The sequence below is a fragment of the Malaya genurostris genome, chromosome 2, assembly GCF_030247185.1.
Source record: "Malaya genurostris strain Urasoe2022 chromosome 2, Malgen_1.1, whole genome shotgun sequence".
In the NCBI taxonomy this organism is placed as follows: domain Eukaryota; kingdom Metazoa; phylum Arthropoda; class Insecta; order Diptera; family Culicidae; genus Malaya; species Malaya genurostris.
In genome coordinates, this window is record NC_080571.1 from 252833051 (window position 1) to 252858629 (window position 25579).

Genomic DNA, 25579 nt, shown 5'->3' on the forward strand with positions numbered 1-25579 from the left:
CCAAACAAATCGATTTCGGTTATTCTTTCAACAATCGAAGAAAATTATTTTGAAGAATACCACAGTATTATATATATGATAGTATGATTGATATCAGAAAGGCATCATTACACCACTAGGTGGATTAAAACTGTTTTTTTTTTCAAAGAAGCACCCTAACTTAGGAAATGTAAACCGTTCTGATATAAAAACGATTAGAGATACAGATTCAATATCTTAAACAAAGTTGCCCAAAATTAGTTATCCTAACTTTTTGTGGAAGGATAAGGATAAGGATAGAAATAATTTTTTGAATCATGGTTTATTTAAGGAGCTATGGTAGCCAAAAAAACGCAGTTTTTTAAGTGCAACTAATGTCCTGAAAACTTCAAATCTCTAAGACCAATGATAAAAGCGTAAACAATTGTTTCCTGCTAATTTTTCTTCCTGGACCACCGTGCAATTGCAGAACAGTTTCAGTGATCGGCAAAGGTTTGCAAGTTCTGATCCCGTCTCTGAAAAAAAAGTTTCTTCTTATTTTGCAATCCCATCTTATCATATTCCATTGAGTTTTGTTTAAAGTTGAACTAAGTTAATGTTAAGTTACCTTACATACGAACGAATTGATATAATACAATAACGGTTTGGTTCAGTAGAATTTTTGGTGATTCCTGCAGCCCGGCCTCTTCTTCTTGTCCCGACACTGCCGGGTGGGACCCATGGTAACTCCGTATTTAGCGTCTCAATTCCCATTTGTTGTGACATATATTGATTGCATTGTTGAACCACCCTCAGGTAGTACGGCCGTATCAAATATTGACATTATTCCATCACACAAAGTATCAAAATTCTCGGAAAAGCAGCTTTAATTAGCGCAAACCACATGCCAAATAATTCCCCACCCAGGTGATCAAAATAATATTCAGGTTATCTTCGTGAACCGAACGCGTGAAATTTAAATAAAACAATTAATCCATTATAAATCGGTTGGCCGCAGGGACACATGTGTGGGTGTGTCACGCTGGGAACTGAACTCGCCGGCAGAGCTATACACTGAAAATAGACCGGTTGTCTCCTCCGTAGTAGGATAGCCAATCCAATTGCGTTTGACACAAGTTGTTGCACTACCGGGGGGGAATATAAGAGATTCAAATTAATTATATAGTATGGATGTACATTCACATACACACACATGCGCGCGCGAATAGACGGAGACCCTGATGCGGACGCTTTCGAGGGAGTATGTGGGACCGAAATACAGAATCCATAACGTATAAACTGCAGGTGAACGTGGGGTGATATGGCTTCAAATCTCAATTGAGGTATTAGTAAAATCTAAACTAAAAAGCATGTTTAAAAATTTAAAGTACATGAATATTGTTACTCGAAGTTTGTCTTTTTTATCCAACTTCTTCAAACAAAATAAAATGATAAAATTTACCGATAAGGATAATTAGATTTTGGTGCTGTAGTAATAATAAAATTTTGTATAAAATTTTATCCAGATTGTTAAATAAAAGCTTCGTACTGAAATCAGACTAGAACAGACGAATCCAATCGGACCCGCACATCTATTATGGTTCCTCACATGTTTATGCATGGCGAACTGGTGTCCAGTTGCATGGCAGTGAACACTTGCTTACCCTTGGCCAAACAAACCGAAAAGAAGGAGTGCATGGAGCTAGCGTTGTTAGCGGAAGAAGAGCAATGTTAAATAAATTAACAGTTTTGATATAGTGGCAGATTGTGTGGTGTGGAATATCTTTGCTTCTGGCCCGAGGCGGATCCAAAAGGATCCGGACGCTTTGATGCTTTCTGACCCGTGATAAATGTTTTTAGTTTTAGTTTACGTTGTATGATAACATGTCTGAACATTTCGGATACTTCCGTCAGTAACAGTTTTGAGTTGAATTAAATTTGTGTTAAAATAAATTTATTACTATTAATTAACCTATAATCACAAAACATGGCTGGGCGTGCGTTGAAATGGCTTTTGTCGCCCGATGTCCTACTTCACTAAGTGATGCTGACCCAAAAGGCGTCTATCGTTTCCTTTGATTCGATGAGTGGATGAATCTTTCGAAAGAATGAAAACAATTGCAAATTGATATCCACTTCGTTTCCCACATCTCGCACCGTCGTTTTTCACGCTCTATTAATTTTTTCGACAATCATGATGAGAACACGGAGAGCGAGCGCAAATGGTGCATGAAAATATTTCCAGATACCGAGGAACTCATTTGGTAGATAAAGCCAACTTCGACAGCTTCTCGATCCGTCCATTGTTCACCATGACAAGTTACCTTGTGACCTCTGATTCCACACCGACCGGTTGGTGCTGCCTGAGTATGCTTCAATTCATACTGGGCGATGGTCATAAATTTATGCATAATTGATTTCCCATCTGTATCTGTGTGCGGACAAACCTAAACTAGAGGGAGCATCAAGCTATTGAATATTCCATGTTCGTTATTTCACTGGTGCGCCTACCTATGGGTACCGTGTCGACCGTGTGTACCCAGACGAACGGAAACTATGCACATTTCCCTTTCTTTCCCTAGCACAATTAACTGTCCTCAGTTCCCATTGTTTTCGCCATGGCTAGAGAATAGTGAAATGGCCTTTCTTTTAGCATTCAATGTGCTCTTTTATAGTCTACTTGTTTCGACTACTTGTTATTTGAACAAACTTGCACTTTTGTAGGGTTTTACAAAATTAGCAAATCTGTCACAATTATCATTGTAAACAAAATATGTTTTGAGACATAGATTCCAACAAGCTCTTAGATTGTTAAAATCGGTCCATTTTCAACGAAGATATGGATATTTTTTGTATATGCGACCTTTCTCCTTATTCCAGCAGTAGTACTTTTTTACTTGGAAGCAAAGTAAACCAAGATTTTCAATATTATTGTATACAATTGCGTACAGCATCGTTTTCCATGATATTTTTCCTCGTTTCGATTTTAGCATGGTTCGTTTTTGGCAACATAATGTTTTGAATATGACATATGTATTAAAAAGATGGTCGTATTTTCGAATTCAAATCAATTTCATATTTATATTGATTTAAACTGGTTACAGCAATAATTGTTGGAAGAAGATAACTTCTTACACCCATATACCTTTGCAGTTCGTCGAGATCAGCAAATGACTGTGTGACATATAATTTCACTCAACTTTCTCGGAGATGGCTTAACCGTTCACTACAAACTTGGATTCATATGAAAAGTTCTATACTACTATTTTCACAAACTTAGGTTCAAGCGAAAGGTCTTATGGTCCCATAGCTCGCTATTAAATTTAATCTTTATTCGACATCCCGTTCCGGAGTTACAAGGCAATATGTACAAATGTATGAGAAAATGCGCACTAAATTTTCACGGAAATTTCTCAACCGATATTTACAAATTCATGATTGAAAAAGCTCTCATTGTCTTAAAACATACTGTGTCATCTCATCCAGATCCGACTTCCGGTTCCGAAATTACAAATGATGCAAAATCGGAACGCATCGGCGCGGAAGAAGAAAAACGCCACCGCCTAGCACACAGCGTGCTTTGTCCAATTTTGTATAGCGTGCAGAATTGCCACATTAAAATCTATATTAACTTGACACAACTGTTTACAAATTGAAAAGGTATTAGTTTAGTATTAGTTATTTAGCTTATATCAAAGAAAGATTTTGGTATTATTAAAGTTCGAAAAAAAATCTTGACGGAATTTTCCAGTGATGTTTTATAATATGAGAAAGACATCATTACACCACTATGTGGATTAAATAGGTTTTTTTCGGTTTAGAAGATACATAGTGATTAGTGTAAAAATGTCAATTTCACATAAATTGATTGGATTTATTGGGTTGACGAATTTTGATAGTCGATGACCAAATAAACTTATTTAAATTTTAACCGGTTTTCGATTTCGGAAGGTACCCACAAATTTTAATTGGGACGCTACATTGATTTGCAAACTACACTGATTTTCAAAAATTTCAAATCAAATGAAATGGCTTCCGTATTCTGGTTCCGAAAATATCGGGAATGGAGGAGTTCAATCGTTTCCCAACGCAGACCAAAACCGATTTCTGTATTTAGAGGGATTGAGGTAATGAGTTTATAAAATTTTTCAAATTCAATATGACGATACCAAACAATCTTCAAGGTTGGGCTCAAAACTGTTCCATTAATGTCAATTCATGAACATTCGAATCGTTTTGGGTTGTGCTGGCCCCTGTATACTGGTTCCAGGAGTACCGTAAATAATGACTGAAAAATCTGAAGTGGAACTCACTTCGACATCCCATGGAATCTTCGATTCGCTTAATCGATTGTCACACGTTTAGGATCAAAGGAATAATTTTATGGTATTATACAATTTCTGTTTTCGATCCGACCTGCAGTTCTGCAATTACAGTGATTGAAATCTCAAACTGTCACTTAAAACGACGGTCATTAAAATAATTTCGTGAAAACTAAAAATTCCGAAGAATATTCATCCAAAAACACATGCCGATTGATAAAAAGGTATCATCTCACAAAATTGCTAGGATAACCGACTTTCGGACGGAGCCTTGGAGACCCATAGTGTTATATACCTTTCGATTCAGCTCGACGAAATCGGAAAATGTCTGTGCGCTGAAATGGCTGAACCGATTGTCTCAAGCTCGTTCGAAAGCTACGATTTGGCTTTTGATCAAGTTCGAAGAGCAAATGGCTAACACTTCCGGTTCCGGAGGTATAAGTAACGTAACCGACAAAATTGATTGTTTTTATCCCTCAACTTTCTCAGCGAATGCTGAACCGATTGCAGCAAGCTTAGGCTCGTTTGAAAGCTACTATTGGGATTTTGATCAAGTGAATGTGTTTGCTGGTTACGGAGATATAATGGTATGAATGAAATTATATGCGCTTTTTCTTTCTGACTTGAAATTGTTGGTTCGTTGAAAAGGTTCGAAGTTACGGTTCCGGTAATATAATGACATAAGTGACATTAACATCAAAACTGATTCCCGTTGAATATTTGTGTATATATATTACCCGATATCAATAATTTTAGGCTTGTTCAAGACTAAAATTGGTATCTGGGTCGATTTCGAAGTTAATTTGGTTGACATTTCAGGTTTTGGAGATATAATTGTAAGGGAAGGTGTTCGGTTACCGGCAGTGTTCGGTTTCAGGCACCCCACCGTAACTTTTGACAGAAAGCAGATAGCGTCATTTCGACAGATGCCATGTGTTTGTTATAGCAGCACGTTCTTTTTGTACCCAATACCGAAGCAAACAGACGCATGTTCTTTTTGCTGCGTTCAAAACAAATTTTAATTGCGTGAAAATCAACACAGAAGTTTTTTCTGACTTTTTATAGTATCATAAATTGAAGATCATCAATCAGAAAGGTGAGTGGATTGAATATTTATGAAGTGAAATCGATCTATTCCGTGATTTTAATACCGGATGCTATCAAAATTTTCGCAACTAAAGATTTTATGTGTCATTTTCGAAATGTCTACCGATTTCAGTTACCGGCACCCCATGTTTTTCGACAAATCGTTTAAAATTGTCAGTGATATGCAGGCTGCTGTCGAGAAAAAGCAAGCCAAAGTTTTGGCCAAACATCTAGCTGCTCAGCAGATGCTCCGGGTAAGGAAAAACGTGGAAGACCGACCAAATCAACACCAAAGGCTCCACCATCCAAATCATCGACCAAGAGAGCCAAGATGACGTCACCATCAGACAATGAAGACTTTTGTCCAAAACGCTCCCAAAAAGAAAAAAACTCTGTATTTTTCTTTGAATAACTGCAGTCTTTACTTATATTATTCCATTTTTAGTGAAATGTCACTTTACTAAATTGATAATAAAGTTTTTTTCAATCAAATGAAGCAACTTAGTTTCTTAATCAGTTGTTAGTTGAAGACTTTAGCTTTTCATTGACGTATAGATGTCCGCATAATGTGCACTAAGTCAGAAATTATGAGCTTAAAATAAAAGGGTGCCGCTAACCGAACACTCTCCCCTACAAGTGACGTATTTGACAAAATATTTTTTTTCTATCCGTATAAATTATACTGACTACTGATCAAGTTCAAATGTATTATAGCTGATACGCTTGGTCTGAGAAATGTTGCCGAATATGTGACATAAACACTGAAGCATGCTTTTGCGAACTACTCGAATCAATTTGAATAAATTAATGTCAAAAATAAACACAAATTAGTGTCAGAAGTTATCTCAATAAAAAGACAAAACATATTTTAATGAGACTGTGTCGATGAATGATGTCATGATTTCATTAGAAACATTGTTCTGTTACCAGTTACTGATTAAAATTTTCGAAATCGAAAAAAAATCTATATCTAACATCTTAGAATTGTCTGAAACGTCCAGATCTAGTGTCATCTCAAAAACAAATTTTTTGAAAAAAATTGACTCGGGGATTTTGAGATTCCCGAAACTAGTACACTGAAGTCTTTTTTTATGCGAATTTACGTACCGCATAAAAAAAACCGCATAACTCTGCAAATTCGCATAAAAAAACCGCATAACTCTGAAACTTCGCATAAAAAAACGCATAATTCTAAAACTTCGCATAAAAAAACCGCAGAAGGGAAACCGCATAACTCTGAAAATTCGCATGAAAAAAAACCGCATAACTCTGAAACTTCGCATAAAAAAACTGCATAACTCTGAAAATTCGCATTAAAAAAGTCTCGTAAAAAACCGCATAAAAAAAGACCTCTGTGTACTAGTATTATATTAATCTTCAATGATTTGGTTTAGTTTTGTTAAGACGTAGAGCCGTCTTGAGTTAGTTTTACGTTAGATTAGTATCTAACAAGGAAAACAGATTAGAAAAATGACATGCGAATGCCGATATTTTATGAAAACCGCGAAAATGTTACCGCAGAGACGGGACTCGAACCCGTAGAGCTAGCTTCTATCCGAGGAAATTGTTATACCAATTATACCGCTGACAGACATGTGATTTCCGTACAATGATTTCTGTACAACGTTGTACGCGTACAATGATGAGGTGACGGACATGTTTTGCGCACAGAATGAATGTACTGTGAAACGTAACAACTCAAAATTTAGCTTAATTTCCCAGCTCCGATGATCGATAATATAGAAACCAAAAACTTTTGCGGTTTGAAGTGTATTACTAGCAATTAATTTATGACAGATATAATCAATGCCTCTCTGAATTAAAACTAATTTTGTGTGTGAGCGTTCTTCGGATGACAATTTCACTCATATCAAATTTTATGATTTTAGGGTACATTTTTGACACGATTGTTCTGTGGTACATGATTTTTACCTTCACTATTTAATTGAAATTAGCATTAGGGAAAATTTGATGTCCACAATTTTGATGTTCTACCGTAAAACCAAATAAAAATAGAAAATGGAGGAAGTATCAAAGGCTTTCAGAACTAATTTTCGGAACACAAGCACTATTTTTTATGCAGCGAAGCTGATTTGTACCGAAAAGGTGATTAATCACCGAATTTTGTTTGTAAATCATGCCGACTTTTGCAAAATCCGCAAAAATTTCAAGTTGTTCAGTAATAATTCCTTTTTTACCCGCATATTCACAATAAAAATAAGAGCGCATAAACTTTTAACATTGAGCCTCAAAATAGTAAATAAATTTAAGATATTCTTATTATGTAACCAATAAAAACGGCATGGCACACACATATTAAAAAAAAAGCGAAACATTTTATTCATTACGAAATTTTCATAAAAAGGATTACGTTCATCATAAAGCTGATAACCATAAAACCTTCTTGAATTTGAAATCATTCCGAAATAGATTTGACATAGGTTTGATGCTTCGTTTTTCTTCATAACGCTTATGAAAAATGGTCTACTAGGCTGGAATATAATCTCATAATGGTTTTATTAGGATTTTGAGGAGTTTAAAGTTGTGACTACACAATTGGTTTATTGATGTTGTGTATATTTATCGTTTATTATTACGACATGTGCATTCGAAATATGAATCATTATGTGTTCTAAATCCATTTCAACAATAAATTTACATGTTATTGAATAGAAAACAAAAACTCAATAGTGCTGATTTTATGTACAAATATGAATATATTAATTGTATTTAAAAACTTCACCAAATTTATGAACATTTCTTGGTTTGACTGCTTTTTGAAAATAAGCTACAACGTTGATAAAGTGTATAAGTTTTATGCTACTAGTTAGCCTTTTACAGATATTTTTTTTTCAAAATAAAACAAAGGTTGTTCATTATTTGATACTCTGAAGAAGGAAATATTGTTTCGTGAGTTCACCATTGCTCATCAATGGCGCTGGTAGCAGTAAACAGTGATGTGATTTCGCACAGTACAACGATAAATGACTGTAGTACGGAAATCACCGTTGTATCATGATGCTCGCGTGATACCACCGTGATTTAGGGTGACAGACATGTGATTTCACGGTGTACAGTGATTCCGATATCACGTGTCTGTCATAAGCGTTAAGTTACTCTTCATATGAAAACACATGTAGAGAGAGCCTAATTGACTAGAAGAACCGAGCATGCTTCGCTTTACTCAGCCGCCACAGCATTCATTTTTAGTCCTATTTCATTGGAAGCCCTCGGCTCTTCTAGTGAATTAGGCTGTCTCTTCATGTGTTTTCATATGCAGGGTAGTTTAATTGGCAAAACAATTTCCCCGGATAGGAGCTAGCTACGGGTTCAAGTCCCGCTGCTGCGGTAAGATTTTCGCAGTTTTCATTACATAGTAGCATTCGCATGCCATTTTTTCAATCGGTTTTCTTTGTTAGATACTGATCAAATTCAATAATAATCTTGTTTAAAATTGTGCAAAAAACCTGCCAAGAAACGATAACCGCTTCCGCCGTCAATGATTAATTTGTTTATGAGTTTTCGCTCATAGCTTTTTTAGCAGAAATTAAAGGCCAAAAAAATAAAAACCAGCAATTCTGTGAACTTTATTCGAATGGTTGCAAAACATTCAGCTATAAATCTGAATGTTTTTAATTTTGGCAACGGTTATTCCTCGATGGCGCTCGACCGGGCCCAATGTCTAATGTTCTCAATTGCATCAGGAAGAAGGAAACCGTAGCCATCCTTCGCGAACGATACATCCTCACCCCTTCCCTCAACATCTTTCGTAACGCCGTACATCTGAAGCAACATTCTCATAGTTGACTTTTCCTTGTATTTTCCACAGGCATGATGAGCAGGACAGCAGGATGGAGCGCAGAGAACGCGATAAGCTGGCACGAGCTGCAGTGCTACAGGCCGAACGTGATGCGGAACCAGCAGCACCGATATTTGCCGCTCCGGTTAAAGTGGTAAGTGAGCTGCGAAGTATGACTTCCTAATGATCTCCGGGAGAACCGAATTGTGGGAATTGCGCGCTTGAACGGTGCTCGGTATCGCAACGTCCCTCATGAATTTCGTGTATAAATTTTCGAACTCACACTGTACCGCTGATAAGGTTATAGTTTTCCGAACCACGGCGAGATGTTCAGCAGGTCGAGTTTCCAAACTTTTCCTGAATGGGAATATTTCCTTGCTTCCCCTCCCCCCTGCAAACTCCATAACCAGCCAACCAACGAACCAACCCTGCAACTGTTTTGAACTTTTCCTCTGCATAATGATGTCGTTGAGTACTTTCGGATGCAATGGTGGCAGTGCCCTTTTCTTGCGAAACGAAGGAAATTACAAAATGTACGAGTTTTGTCCCGCTGCGGCTTCCAAATCCCTCCCCCGCTGATGCATGCACTTCAAACGGAACGTAGAAAACGTAATCCACTTGTTGGGTGGTGGTACGCTGCGCTGGTTGGCGGCCTTTCTTTTCCTATTGTGAGTGCGGGTGTAAGCGAAGGCAACGTTTTGGGGATACGGGTGCGGTGTGTGGGCTGCAAACTTGAGAGCTTGTTGCAAAAGTCTGCATGTGTATTCATTTTCTATGCTTTCCTTCGGTTGGGCTGTGTGTGCAGTTGCGCAAGCTGGGGGTACGCCTTCGGGTACCTGAACAAGGGTGGACGGCCGGCTTGAAGATGCCGGGAGGTTTCGATTGATAGATAGAACGAGTGAAATAGTGCAGAGACTCTTACGGGCGGTGGGAGCATTTCTTGAATAAACAATGAGATTTGTCAAAGAATGAAATGGTAACTTGACACACGTTCGAGAAGTTAGTATATTGTATCTGGAAGCAAGTGAAACAAAGTGGGTAGTTAAGGACTGACAGCTTGAACTGATAAGCATTTGAAGCAGGCACGAGGTGATTAGTGAGTTCGGATTCGTTCCTGGGAAAATGAATACACATTCTACTATGTACGATTTTCAATCAACTTCCATTACATTAAATCGCAGTTGAAACGGGGCTCGATTCTTATGCAATATTATTCATACAACACAAACAGTTAGTCAATCATTGAATATTGATCCAGATTACGTACACCGATGTATTTTTCGTGGTTGACATAAATCTTTTTACGACCGTATGGTAATATTTCTGAGTATTATTTACATTTCATTCGTATCCGACTTCTGGAATTACTTGTGCAAAATATGAGAAAAATATGCATTCAATTTTCTCAGAGCGTGCTGCACCGATTTTCATAAACTTAGACGCAAATGAACGGATTCAGAATTCCATTGCAACTCCTGAAATTTATTTGGATCCGACCTGCGGTTCCGGAACTGTAGGGCAATAATTTTATTTTCAAGAGTGTTTTGTCACAAGGCACCATTTGAAGAGGTGCGAATTCCTAAAATCTAAAATAGGATGATGAATGTAAAAAATGTCAAACCGACGTGTAGAGTTACGATGCAAGGAACGTAAAAAAACTCTTCTAAACCGTCCTAAAATCGATTTAAAAATCGTTGCGAAATCATGGTGAGTTCCGCTTTGGAATGTTTAGCCACTATTTCTGGTACTTCCGGAAACAGAAACTGGAATTATCAACTAATTATTTAGGGGTTTGGCTAAAAGACGTTTTTGTTCTAAAGGCATTATGTGCCGTTTGCACTATTCTTTACGTTTCGTCTTCGACTCGACTTTGAACAACTCTGCACTGCTCGTGATGCCGCCTATTCGTTTCCATTGGAACGTTAGGAAAGACATTGCGCTTCGGCGCAATTGAAAAAAGGGTTCGCGGTTCAAACGGAACAGTTTAAGTTTGCACTAAACAGTTCAATTTGAACTGCTCTGCACTGACGAGTCGAAGACGAAACGAAAAGAACAGTAACAAAATTAGATGTTAATAAAAGGTCCTATAGTCCTATAGGTGACTGTTGAATTATATTCGGTTCAGGTTTTCGGATCTTGCATTATAGGATCATAAATGGTGAAAATTTACGATTATAATAACTACGTAAATTCTTTAAAACCTTTTGAATACATAAGTTCTATTAGTTGATGTCCATACAAACTTCTTCAAGTTATATCCGTTCGGAATTCAGTTCAGAAAATACCGGAAGTAGTGGTAAACTTTTTAGAATAGAACTTGTATAAATTTCTCACATAAACGATACTGAAAATTACATTTTTATACAGATTATTTTACGTTTTGATCTCGTACGAAAAGTGTAATTCCGGAAGATTTCGCCACATGCTCCTTGCCTTTGGCATCGCTTTAATAAATATATTGTTGAATGAAAATAAATATATTTTCGACTCCGCATCAAAATGACCAAATACGCTTCCGCCGTACGCTCGCGTTTTGCGGCCTTATAATTATTTCAACTGCAGACTCTCGTCCAAAATATCGCATGTGCGCATAAATAATCGCATATTAGGAATCTTTTTGGAAAGTTGGTTTATTCAACCTACTTTCCTAGAAAAACGACTGCAACTTGTACATAACGCTACCATCAAATCTTGTGCAACATATCTGCCATCTGTTTTTTTTGAGCTTGCCCTCCAGAATCGCCTAGATTTTTTTTTATTAGACAAAGTTCTGGCAAGTTTGGCTGATTTATCTCATTCGGTACGAAAACATTATCGTTGGCTTTGTGCCACTCTATCGCCGGTTTCGCGCAATGACACATTGCCGGATCAAACCAAAACAGAATGTCATTTTCGCGGGACTGGAGGTAGGATAACAGGCGCTTTTGGAACTTTTTTCTTTCTATATTTGGCCGTTGTTGGTGCCGTTCGTTATGTACGGCTGCCAATGCAAAACGCTTGGTCAGGGATCTGATTAACGTTCGCTTTAATCTATGTCGTTCATTACGATGCATTTCGACTGCATCAACCACTCGCATTACCGCTTTCTGGCGCTGAATTCGACCACCGTATTCTGAAAACTATGTTTCGTCTTCGACTCGTCAGTGCGGTGTTACACCGAAGTAGCAGAAACTTTATATCTGCTTAGTGGTTTATGTTGAACTGCTTGGTAGCATAACAGTTCAACGTAAACTGTTATGCACTGACGAGTCGAAAACAAAATAAACAAGTTTTCAAAACGGTTTTGAGCTCTAGCACAAAAAGGTTAACCTCTAAACGACACCGTGTTCTGTTTATCGGTTCGGTTTGGTTTATCGGTGCCTTCCTCACCTTGAAGACTCGTCCCTGGGTCGACTGGATCTCCTTGAATGATTTTCCCACACGGAACACGATCGAATTGTCGATTATCAAAAGTTTCTCGATCCACAAGGTCTGTTTCTCAGATTTTCCACGACCGCGCCCATAATTGTTTGTCAATACGCTACTTGCTTGGGAGCTAACTCGTCCACTTAACACATTGTGACCCAATTCGGTACATGTAAACATTACACTCTGAACATGTTTCATCCAAAATGAATTATTTTTTTTCTTAAAAAAAGGAAAGTTATGTACAGAAAAATGTATTTTTGTAGAATACAAACCGTTTATAAAATTAACGATACCTCTGATACTGTAGCAATCGTGTTTGACAAAAAAACGTTGTGTAATCTAAATGGTCTAAATTAAAGCCCCAATCATATTTTTTCGATTGATCTCTCTCATTCTTTGTTTTTTGTTGGAATAGGTGACAGACCCTTGTCGGAAGGCTGTGTATGTCCAAGTACTTCTGGAGTCCAAGAGTTTTTCAAAAATGTTTTTTTCAACACGGACGATATTCTTTATTACCATCACAACAGTTACCAGACTTAAACACATAAATAACTTGAACCATATTACTCCGACTGGTCACAGGTAACAATTGCATGACCACACAGGAAGGATTTCGGCGAAGGAACTTACTTGAGTATTGTTTTTAGAACATTTACAAAAATATTGTCAGGGTTGCTGCTATACAAATTCTAAATCAATAGAAACACTGCTTATAGATGAAGGGTGTAAAAATTGTCACTTATGAACAAGATGGACAGTATCAGTTGGGCAAACGCTTGAATCAAAGGGAATATCGTCAGCTCAGCTCTTGACCGATATTAGAAGACTACCCTCGGTTTGACTAATGGTATCTGGCGGGACCCCACACATTTTGTATGGAAAGACTGTGTGTTAATGATTTTCTTAAAAGTCTATGTAAAGTATTTATTCTACTCCGTCTTACATGATCATTTGATAGGACTCAAAGGTTCCATGCAAACCGTAGGTCACTTACGAAAATCAGTCGTTTATTTGTCAATGCTGTCAGCGCCCCGCTGTCCTAGAAAATGCATGAGAACAAAATCGAAATGGTTTCCAGATTGAACAATAATGTTATTGCGTAGACAGAGCCTCAAATCAGATCTTAGTGAAGGTCTAAAAAAACCTGTGGCGTTTTTTTTTTGGTGGGCCTAAGCTTACACAAAGCGAACTGTTGGTAAAGAGGTGTTCTTATGCATTTGGAATTTGTCGCCAGAATCTCCAGAATCTTCTTTTTCAACAAATTAAAAAAGACCTGTTTTAATCCACCTAGTGGTGTAATGGTGCCTTTCTCAAATATAATATTGTGATATTCTATTCAAAATTCTGGAATATATGACCACTATTTCCAGAGCTTCCGGAACCGGAGACCGAGAACCAGGATACCCGGAATCGGTTTGTTTAGTTGCCTACCGATAATGGCAATCGATTTGTGTAGTTTTGAGATCAGTTTAGAATATTTTTACAGTTTTTGTTTCGCCGGTTTAAGTGACGGTGTACAATTTTGAACACACTTTACCCTATAAATCCGGAACCGGAAGTCGGATTCGGATGATATTCAGGAATTCCGTATGGGGCCGTAAGACCTTTCATTGCCAATCATCTAAGTTTGCCAAAAGCGGTTCAGTCATCTCCGAGAAAACGTAGTGAGATTATTTGACACACTCTCACACACACACACACACACACACACACACACACACACACACACACACACACACACACACACACACACACACACACACACACACACACACACACACACACCCACACCCACACACACACACCCACACACACACACACACCACACACACACACACACACACACACACACACACACACACACACACACACACACACACACACACACACACACACACACACACACACACACACACACACACACACACACACACAACACATACAGAGAGAAAGAGATAGAGAGAGCATAACTTCGAAAATTCGCATAACTGAAAACTAGTATAAGAAGGCATAAAATAAACAATTCGCATTAAATCTGTTTTAATCCATCTAGCGATGTAATGAGGGCTTTCTCATAACAATCATATTCTCATACTGTGATGTTCTTCGATTTCAGAAAGAAACCAAAGAGATTTGACTACTAAATCGTTTTGTTTGACTGTCTACTGATAATAACAGATGGGAGTAGTTTTGAGGTCAGTTTAGTACAAACATTTTAACACACTTTATCCTATAATTCTGAAACCAGAAGTAGGATCCGGATCAAATTAAGGAATTCCAAAATGGACTATTTTTTGCTGATTTGTTCAAGGATCTTCCCGGGTAGGAAATCTTGAATCACCCTGGATAGAAAACCAGGATAGTATGAGGCGGGACCATCATCATCATCATCACCACAAGACCTTTCATTTGAACCTAAAATCAATTCAGACATCCCTGAGAAAACCTAGTGAGATTATTTGACACACACACACACAGACACTGTTCAGCTCGACGAACTGAGTCGAATGGAATACCTTTCTATATAAGAAAGGCAAAACAACTCATAAAAAACTGCTTAAAGAGAGACTTGTATGTATGAGTCAATAGTCGCTACGCTTCCCTAGAGCGAATCTCAGAGCTTATGAATGTCCAATATATGAATCCGGAAACCCATTGATGTCTCTGATGAGTCGTTGTCCTACTGTCAATGAGGTGAAGCGTAGGGATTCGGTGTTTTTGCCTGGGACTATAATTCAGGCATATTTATGTGAAAATGTAATTCAAACTAAATTTTTTTCCTATAATAGTGGATGATATTAACTGAAAACGGCAGCCGATAAAAAAAACTGTGAAAATCAGGTTATTTTAGTGAAATGTGAAGCTAATTCAAATAGCTTTGATGTTATTCGTTTAAAATGCAAAGGAATGTGAGAATTATATAAATAAAAAAAAATTTACTAAGCCCATATTTGAACCCCCTTTCTTTTGCGTGTACTACAGTTACATGAACAATCGATTGCTTTAGGCACAGTGTGGCCCACTAAACAATCGTTATAAAATAAAGCCCATCTCAAAGTTAACCCACAAAAGCTTCAGGTGCAAGTTGCACCAACAACAAATCACCACAAAACGATTCCGACGTTGCGAACCATGTCGATTCAACCGCCCATTCGATGCTAGCCTACTGCCATCGACTACTGTGCGTGTGTGGGGTAACATCTTTTTTTCTTCATCAAACTCTCTCGTTTCTAACAACAACAACAACAAAAAATGGCAATCGAGAAGATGCACCTCCTTATCGCGGTTGTTATGAACCAGCAGATAGACATCACCACGGGCTCTTTTAAGGCCACGTGCAACGATGGTCGGTATTCCGCGAAAAAAAAGCTAGCCCCCCATCAACCGACAGTTCTTATCACGTGTCGCTGCGCGTAACGAACTACTCGCAATGCCTGGATGAGTGTATTGGCTTCCAACCCGTTTCACTGTACACTCACTGTCTGTTATTTGCGTGCAAAAAATGCACTAGGAGACGAGGCAAAAAAATGCACTGATTTTGTGATTCGTAGCTGGTCCGCTTTTCAAGCTTCTCTGATTGTTAGAATAACACAGTAAATTCATCTGTTGGGACCCACGAAATCTTCTCCTTTGGACATTAGAAATCCACCAGAACAGTACACAGCAAAGTTTAAGTATGTGTGTGTGTGTTTGTTGTCTGCTGCGGGGAAGATAGGCGGTACCAGAAAGCCGCGGAAAAATAGTTTCGCATGACAAAGCAAACACTAATTATCATAATTAGTTGGCTGGAAATTTCGCTGCTCCCGGTGTGTGCCACCATCGGCGACCACCGGGTCCAAGTGCCTGCAAGTAGGCATGCGAATGTGGAATGGGTTGGCAAAGTGGCTCGCAGCTGCTCGGGGTGGGCGATTCGCACCGCATGTTCACCGGAACGGCGGAAGGAAGAATGTAAAGTCACTGTTTACGATTTAATAGTTGGTGAGGATAAAGATTGTCAGTCAGCCGAGGTTGCCCGAGGGTAACGGAAAAAACGAGTTGCGATGAAGGTTTTACGATTTCACGATGACTGACCGTAAACAATTGGGCGTCGGCCGGACGAACTGCGGTTTGCCGTTAATTTGGGACATTCGGGCGGTATTCCGCTTCCCCCGGGTTACGATGGTACGGGCTTTTCAGTAATATGCATGCGATTGGGGAGAACTTTCGATACGTGTTGAATCATTATGGCTCATTCAAATTGGTTTAAAAATCAGAGTCATTTAGTTGCATATGTCTCATGCACGGGATTTTGAATGAAAAAAGAACAGCACAAGTTGAATGACCGATAATGACGACCTTCCGAGGTAATAAAAAAATTAAAATTTTGTTCTTTTAATTACCCTTTATCGCAACAATATTGGTTAAAGCTAGGCGACTATGTACTAGACTATGATTGAAGTAATTTTGGTATTGTTTCTAATTACTGTCGCACTTGCCCAGCCATTGTCTTGAACACTTCTGTGAATCGACCCTGATCGTAGTCTTATGAAACCCAAGGTCAAGTTTAGCATCGGAATAAATATTCTTGGACGAATTCAACAATATTCGCTTGCCTGTAGGTCAGAAGATGTAGGAACTCTGAACAAGTTTTGAGAAGTGTTCTAAGAGACGATGAAACTAACGTCAACATGAATTTTTAACAAGCAATAAGCAGTTGATTCAATCACTGAAGAAGCTTATTTTAAGTATTTATTAGTATCCAACAAAAAAAACCAGGTTGGAAAACAGACCAACGAATATAGGGTATCCCAGAAAATCTAAGAACGATTCGAAAATAACAATACGAGCTTAGTTTTTTGACATAGCCAACTTTCATTTCATTTTTCTGTTCTCTATTGTACACTGGGGTCGTTTTTTACGCGGTTGTTCTTTGCGGTTTCTTTTTACGCGGCTTTTTTTCGATGATTTCCGAAGTTACGCGGTGTTTTGCCTTTCTCACATAGAAAGGTTATGCAATCACTGTGAAAACCGACTTTTGAACCGAATGTCATATACCATTCGACTCAGTTCGCCGAGTACGCAAAATGTATGTGTATGTGTGTGTATATGTGTTTGTGCGTATGTGTGTATGTAACGGTTTTTGCACTTTTCTCGAAGATGGCTGAACCACTAACTTAGATTCAAATGAAAGGTTTTGTGGTCCCATACAAATTTCCTGAATATTATTTGAATCCGACTACCGGTTCCGGAATTATGGGGTAAAATGCGCAAAAAATTGTGAAAATAGGTGCACCAGATTTTTTTCGGAGATGGCTGAACCGATTTTTACAAACTTAAATTCAAATGTAAGGTCCTGTGATCCCATACGTATTTCTTGAATTTCATCCGGACTCGACTTCCGGATCCGGCAGTATAGGGTAAAGTGTGAATCATAAAAAATTCTAAATCGACCTCAAATCTTCTTCAATTGATAGTTTCTATCAGTAGACTGTCAAACAAACCGATTTCGGTTATTTTTTCAAGAATCGGAGAAAATTATTTTGAAGAATAACACAGTATTATATCGTATTAAGGACTATGGCTGTGCCGGAACGGAAACGGAACGGAAGGTTTTTTTACGCGGTACGTATCCCCCACGTAAAAAGAGACCTCAGTGTACTATACTACGTCGAGTATAATTGTATACGACGAACTGCACGCGACATTTTCGAAATCAATTTAATTGTACGGCAAGAAGTGGATTTTTGATCTTACGCTTCTCATCAGCTTCAGTACAGATTTGGAAAACTTTGGAAAACTTCAGTACAGATTTGGAAACTTGAGCAATTACCTGTGTGTATGTGTGTGTGACAAATATTGTCACTCACTTTTCTCGTAGATGGCTTAATCGATTTTCACAAACTTAGATTCAAATGCTTTCATTTGAATCTAAGTTTGTGAAAATCGGTTAAGCCATAGCCCCATACAAAGTTCCTGAATTTCATTTGGATCCGACTTCCGGTTCCGGAGCTACAGGGTGATATATACAAAAATTGTGAAAAAAAATGTCACTCACTTTTCTCCGAGATGGCTGAACCGATTTTCACAAACTTAGATTCAAATTAAAGGTCTCATAGCCCCATACAAAGTTCCTGAATTTCATTAGCATCCGACTTCCGGTTCCGGAATTACAGGGTGATATGCACCAAAAAGGGGGAAATAATACATTAAAAATGTGAAAAAAAAAATGTCACTCACTTTTCTCGGAGATGGCTTAACCGATTTTCACAAACTTAGATTCTAATTAAAGGTCTCATGGTCCCATACATAGTTCCTAAATTTCATTTGAATCCGACTTCCGGTTCCGGAATTACAGGGTGATATGCAGAAATGTGAAAATAATGTCACTCACTTTTCTCGGAGATTACTAAACCGATTTTCACAATCTTAAATTTAAATGAAAGGTCTCATAGTCGCATACAAAATTCCTGAATATGATTTGGATCCGACTTTAGCTTCCGGAATTGCAGGATGATATGCACCAAAAATGGGAAAATAATGCATTAAAAATGTGAAAATAACGTCACTCACTTTTCTCGGAGATGGCTAAACCGATTTTCACAAACTTAGATTCAAATTAAAGGTCTCATAGCCCCATACAAAGTTCCTGAATTTCATTAGCATCCGACTTCCGGTTCCGGAATTACAGGGTGATATGCACCAAAAAGGGGGAAATAATACATTAAAAATGTGAAAAAAATGTCACTCACTTTTCTCGGAGATGGCTTAACCGATTTTCACAAACTTAGATTCTAATTAAAGGTCTCATGGTCCCATACATAGTTCCTAAATTTCATTTGAATCCGACTTCCGGTTCCGGAATTACAGGGTGATATGCAGAAATGTGAAAATAATGTCACTCACTTTTCTCGGAGATTACTAAACCGATTTTCACAATCTTAAATTTAAATGAAAGGTCTCATAGTCGCATACAAAATTCCTGAATATGATTTGGATCCGACTTCAGCTTCCGGAATTGCAGGATGATATGCACCAAAAATGGGAAAATAATGCATTAAAAATGTGAAAATAACGTCACTCACTTTTCTCGGAGATGGCTAAACCGATTTTCTCAAACTCAGATTTAAATGAAAGGTCTCACGGTCCTATACGAAGTTCCTGAATATCATTTAGATCCAAATTCTGATTCCGGAAATACAGAGTGATATGCATAAAAACTGTGAATGTTATCCATAAAAAATGTGATAATAATGTCACCCACATTACTCTGGGATGGTTGAACCGATTTTAACAAACTTAGATTCAAATTACAGGTCTTATGGTCCCATACAAAGTTCCGAATTATCATGCGGATACGACTTCCGGTTCAGTAATTACAGGGTGATATATACCAGAAATGTGAAAATAATGTCACTCGTTTTTTAGATTAGCATCACTGTTCTCATACAAATAGGCAACGCAAATGTCAAGCACTAGTTTAGAAAAATGATGCTGACTGTGTGACATAAACACTGAAGCATGCTATTGTGAACTACTCTATTCAATCTGAATCAATTGGTGTCAAAATTAGTGTCCGAAATTATTTAATAAAAGTATGAAATATATTTTCATGAGACTGTTATGAAAGAAGAGAAAGGAATTATCACACCACTAGGTGGATTAAGAAGGGTTGTTTTTGTTTAAATCGACTTATCGTCATCTTCAATACTTTGTACAGTATGGACCGTGTAAAACTTATAATCAAATTCCACGTAGGATTAAACATCCATGATTACGCATGTTGATTTTCCGTCCAGTAGTTAATCGTTTAACTTAAGGGTTAACTTGGTTCGACAGATACGTTTCGTTATTTTACGTTTCGGTTTCAGCTCATGACTGCGTCAGCAGTTTATGTTGAACTGCTAACGCCAGTACGCCTTCACATAGTTTCGTTTCTTTCGGCACGTTAGTATAGACATCGCACTTCGGTGCTATAAGTGTAAATGTAAATAACATTAACTTCACGTCTGCTCAGCGATTTATGTTGAACCGTTAGGTGGCATTAGCAGTTCAACATAAACTACTGACGCACTGATGAGCTGAAAGTGAAACGTAAAAAGGAATTCTTTATGTGCATTTAGCAAAAAACCGGCACCCTTGCGGTACCAAAATTCTCAAATAAGATACGGCTCGTTATTCACTTCTGTTTTTTTTTATTTTGATTATAGAGGTTTTAACCTTAAGGTCATTCGCCTCTTCGGGCCAGAAAATTTTTCTGACCCTATGTGCGGGGTTGGGAATCGAACCTGCGTGAAAGGCATCGACTTACCCATCACGCTGTACCCGTCCCCTAAACTCTTTTTTTCTTTTCTGTTTTTTGAAAGTGCTCAGTCCATTTCGTGTCTTTGCTAAATCGGCAGTATTCATGCAAGCTACCAGCTTTTTTGTTACATCTCGCAAGGAAGCACCCTTTTTAAAGATGAAATCTTACATGATTTCCTGATCCAGGTTTTTGTCCACGGTGCCAAAATTACGTCCAAATTTTTCCTTGTCCTGGAAGGTAAGCTACTCTTCATACTTCCGAATTGTGTGCGAACTATTTCTATGCTCACAACTTCCATCTTTGCAACCTGGCAAATTTTATTATTGATTGCACTCTACAGAAAAAAATTTCTTTCAAAATCAATTTTTTGTTATAACTTTAGCTGTTCAAAATCAATTTGAATATTTCGTTAATTTCCCGTTTTGGACCTTCCAAATTTGATTGACACTGTTAGCTTTCAAAAAAGCTTATCGAAATTCGTTTAGTCATCTTCGAGAAACTTTAGCCGATGAAAAATGTGCGGTTAGTCGGTTACGTCACTTATACCATTATATCTTCAGAACCGTAAGTGACACCCATTTGATTTTCGACGTTCATCCAAATTCAATAGTAGCTTTCAAACAAACCTAGACTTGTAGAAATCAGCTAAGCCATCTTTGAGAAAATATGACGCGTTTTGTCGGTTACGTCTTGTATGCCATTATATCTCCGTAACCAAAAGTGCCAGCTATTTGAGCTTCGAATTTGATCAATGGTTCAATAGTATTTTTCAAACGAGCATAGTCATGGTGGAATCGATTAAGCCATCTCCGAGAAAACTGGGCGATAAAAAAATTCGTTGAAAAGTGCACACACATATACATACAGACGTTTTACGATCTCGTCAAGCTGAGCCGAATGGTATGTAACACTGTGGGTCTCCGAGGCTTCGTTCGAAAGTCGGTTTCGTTAGCAATTCTTTTACTTTCCTATAGAGAAAGACAAAAACAACGCGTTTTGTCAGTTACTTCACTTATACCATTATATCGTCGGAACCGGAAGTGAGAGTCATTTGATCTTCAAACTTGATCAATGACCTAAGGGCATATTCAGTAGTGTTCTAGTTCTGGATGCATAGTTTATGTCAGTTACAAAATTTAAATCTTAATGTTATAACAAGAAACACTGGCAGCCCCAGCAGTATTTTACTCGTGTTTCAAATATACAAAAAATAGAACGGCATCATAGACCAGTTTTAAATTTGACAGAAGAACTGGTCGAATAAATAAAACTAGAACGGCTTGCTGGGGATACGTTTGTTCCAGTTTCTGCTCTGTTATAAATATTCCATATAGAACTTCTAGCTGCTCTAATAGTAGCTTTCAAATGAGCCTAAATTTGGGCAAATCGGTTCGGTTTGCAAGAATACAATCGTTGATGACACAGTAAAAATGTCTGAAAATTCAACGTAACGGAATGCTGATTTAAACAGTGATGACGGAAATCAGCATTAGACATGCTTTTCCACTGAATATAACATAAATTTCCGAAATTTTTTTCACAAATAATATTAAGTTTGCTTTCTATCAAGTTTCTATACAACGTAAACTATAAAATAAGTAAAACTTATTTTTCTGTCTATCAACTCTGTTTTCCGTCATGACTGTTTTAGATTTACATGCTTAGCACTTAATTTTCACTTGCCGCTCAAACATGGCTAACTACAAGCTTAGAAAAATTTACTTCTTTATAACAGGTGATTTTTTAAGAGCTTGAGAACTTTTTTAAACAATAAAACGCATAAAATTTGCAAAATCTCATCGGTTCTTTATTTTAAACGTTAGATTGGTACATGACATTTACTTTTTGAAGATAATTTCATTTAAATGTTGACCGCGGCTGCGTCTTAGGTGGTCCATTCGGAAAGTCCAATTTTGGGCAACTTTTTCGAGCATTTCGGCCGGAATAGCCCGAATTTCTTCGGAAATGTTGTCTTCCAAAGCTGGAATAGTTACTGGCTTATTTCTGTAGACTTTAGACTTGACGTAGCCCCACAAAAAATAGTCTAAAGGCGTCAAATCGCATGATCTTGGTGGCCAACTTACCGGTCCATTTCTTGAGATGAATTGTTCTCCGAAGTTTTCCCTCAAAATGGCCATAGAATCGCGAGCTGTGTGGCATGTAGCGCCATCTTGTTGAAACCACATGTCAACCAAGTTCAGTTCTTCTATTTTTGGCAACAAAAAGTTTGTTAGCATCGAACGATAGCGATCGCCATTCACTGTAACGTTGCGTCCAACAGCATCTTTGAAAAAATACGGTCCAATGATTCCACCAGCGTGCAAACCACACCAAACAGTGCATTTTTCGGGATGCATGGGCAGTTCTTGAACGGCTTCTGGTTGCTCTTCACTCCAAATGCGGCAATTTTGCTTATTTACGTAGCCATTCAACCAGAAATGAGCCTCATCGCTGAACAAAATTTGTCGATAAAAAAGCGGACTTTCCGAATGGACCACCTAAGACGCAGCCGCGGTCAACATTTAAATGAAATTATCTTCAAAAAGTAAATGTCATGTACCAATCTAACGTTTAAAATAAAGAACCGATGAGATTTTGCAAATTTTATGCGTTTTATTGTTTAAAAAAGTTCTCAAGCTCTTAAAAAATCACCCTGTAGATGCACATAAAAGGAGCGTCGCGATTCGCTTACACGCACAATTCAACGCATGTGAACAAAAGTTATATCATTAATTTCACAGTTCATTTGGCTGAAGCTTACATCGATAGAGACGCAAAATTTATTTTTACATGTTAATAGATGTAATATTGTGTCATCATCAAAGAAATTACAATATGCTTGAATTTACGTCAACCATTCACCTGGCCAGCAGATATGTGCATTTCTGTTATTTCTGATGGATGTCTTTTGTTACATCTGATTCAATAAAATTTTACAGGTTTCTTTCAAACTGTGTAGTGTAAAATTCCGATACAGGAACTTGAAACTGGTTAAAGAGCAGATGCATCTCGATATTAAAAATGTGCATTTATTTCAGTTCAACAAGACGAATGACTAAGTCCGTATTCATTTCTTTATCGAATAACGTGCAAACAAACAGTGTGCATTATGTGGAACACGGTAACATAAAGTACAACATATCAGCGTACATGGATAATGACACTTTCGAAGTGCGAGTGCATGACCGCAGCTCACGAGAATATTATTCGTAGAACCTTGTTGCAGTACGGAAAAATTCTTCCCATCGAAAAGGAGCTATGGAATAATACAATAATAATGCTACGCATGCGCTTGAAGAGGCTTATACCTTCTTATGTAATTGTTGGTCAGCAAACAGATTTCCCATTTAAATTGCTGGTCACTTACAACAATCAGCTGGCCATTTGTCAATGTTGTTAGAAACTGTTAATTGTGGTAAGCCCTGTGAAAAGCTGGTCAAGAAAAAAAGTCGCACCAAGCTTCTACTAAACCGGCCCAAAGCAATTCCAGTACTTCGAGAATAAAAAAATGAAACAATAATACAACACTATCATAATGTATGATGAGGTACGACTGTCACACCAAACAATAAATCTAACGTGTCTGCAAATACAAAAAGAAGCCAAACCCCCTCCCCGCAATTTTACATTGCTAACGGCGTTACATTACACGTTAAACATATTTTGTAAATGAGACGGAATAAAAGAAATATTATGAAAAAAATAGAGAACAAGAAACTTGAAACACACTGTAAAATGTCGCCTTGGATTAGGGGTTGGTATCCATGTTTCCTTGGATAGTTCTTATCGATCTGCTCCATAACACAACTGCTAATCGTACAAAAACATATATTTTGTTAGTGTGTAGCGCGAAACATTGCATTATCAGAACTACTCTGTAAACACTGTAAGAACATTACCAACTCATACAACATTACCCAATGCCGTCCCACTACAAGTGCGGAATTATTTTTCAATAGCATTCCAACGCCAACGTTGTTGTCAAGAGTTTTATCACGCACCACCGCACTGTCACAGAGCTTGCAACAATTTCGAAAAATAGCAAAGTTTTAATTAACCACCCGCCTCCGTTCCAGTTCCGACACCGCAGCGAGACATTCACACAAATCATGTTGTTTCCGATTGTGACTGACGCTGAACAGCCCCAAATGCGCGCCAGTTCAGCGACTTCTGCAGCACCCCATCAAAGGAAACACAGTAAAATTTCAAAACAAAAATCAAAACTTTTCACCCCCTCGAGCGTATGCAAATTCTGTAGCTCTTGATTACATCCTTCGCAAAGGTCTCCTACCTACCTCCTACTGCCATTCAGTTACGGAATTACGACATTCCCGGTGAGTAACGGCTCTCAATCTCGAGCACATACACACTAATTTTGCATTCATAACTTCACCTTGTCGTGTATCCCTAAAACCTGACGACGAGAATGGCGAGCTTTGAATAGGCTCACTGGGACCGACGGTGTGTGTGTGTGAATAGAGGTAGTCAGGTTTTCGAATCACCCCAGCCAACCTGAGCAAGCAATGCGTGGGGCCAGTACGAAAGGGACACCCGCCGGAGAGTGATAATTTCCACATGCAAATGAAATCATACTTGCGGGGATGAATATTTATCATGCCATCAGCGCACATCATGCGGTCGTGTGTTGCATCGCATTACCGGGTAGTTTACACTGGTCCTGGCTGAACCTTCGTAAACACACCGGAGCCACAGGGACGGACACGG

General features: G+C 38.1%; 1 protein-coding gene across 3 annotated transcripts in view; it reads left to right on the plus strand.

Moving 5' to 3' along the window:
* The window catches only part of LOC131429523 (AF4/FMR2 family member lilli), a 269359-nt gene that overhangs the window by 83002 nt on the left and 160778 nt on the right, over positions 1-25579 (plus strand). For all 3 annotated transcript variants that reach the window (XM_058593693.1, XM_058593694.1, XM_058593695.1), the window contains one exon: positions 9196-9319. In XM_058593693.1, coding sequence (XP_058449676.1) covers positions 9196-9319 — 124 coding nt within the window. The remainder of the gene's footprint in view (positions 1-9195; positions 9320-25579) is intronic.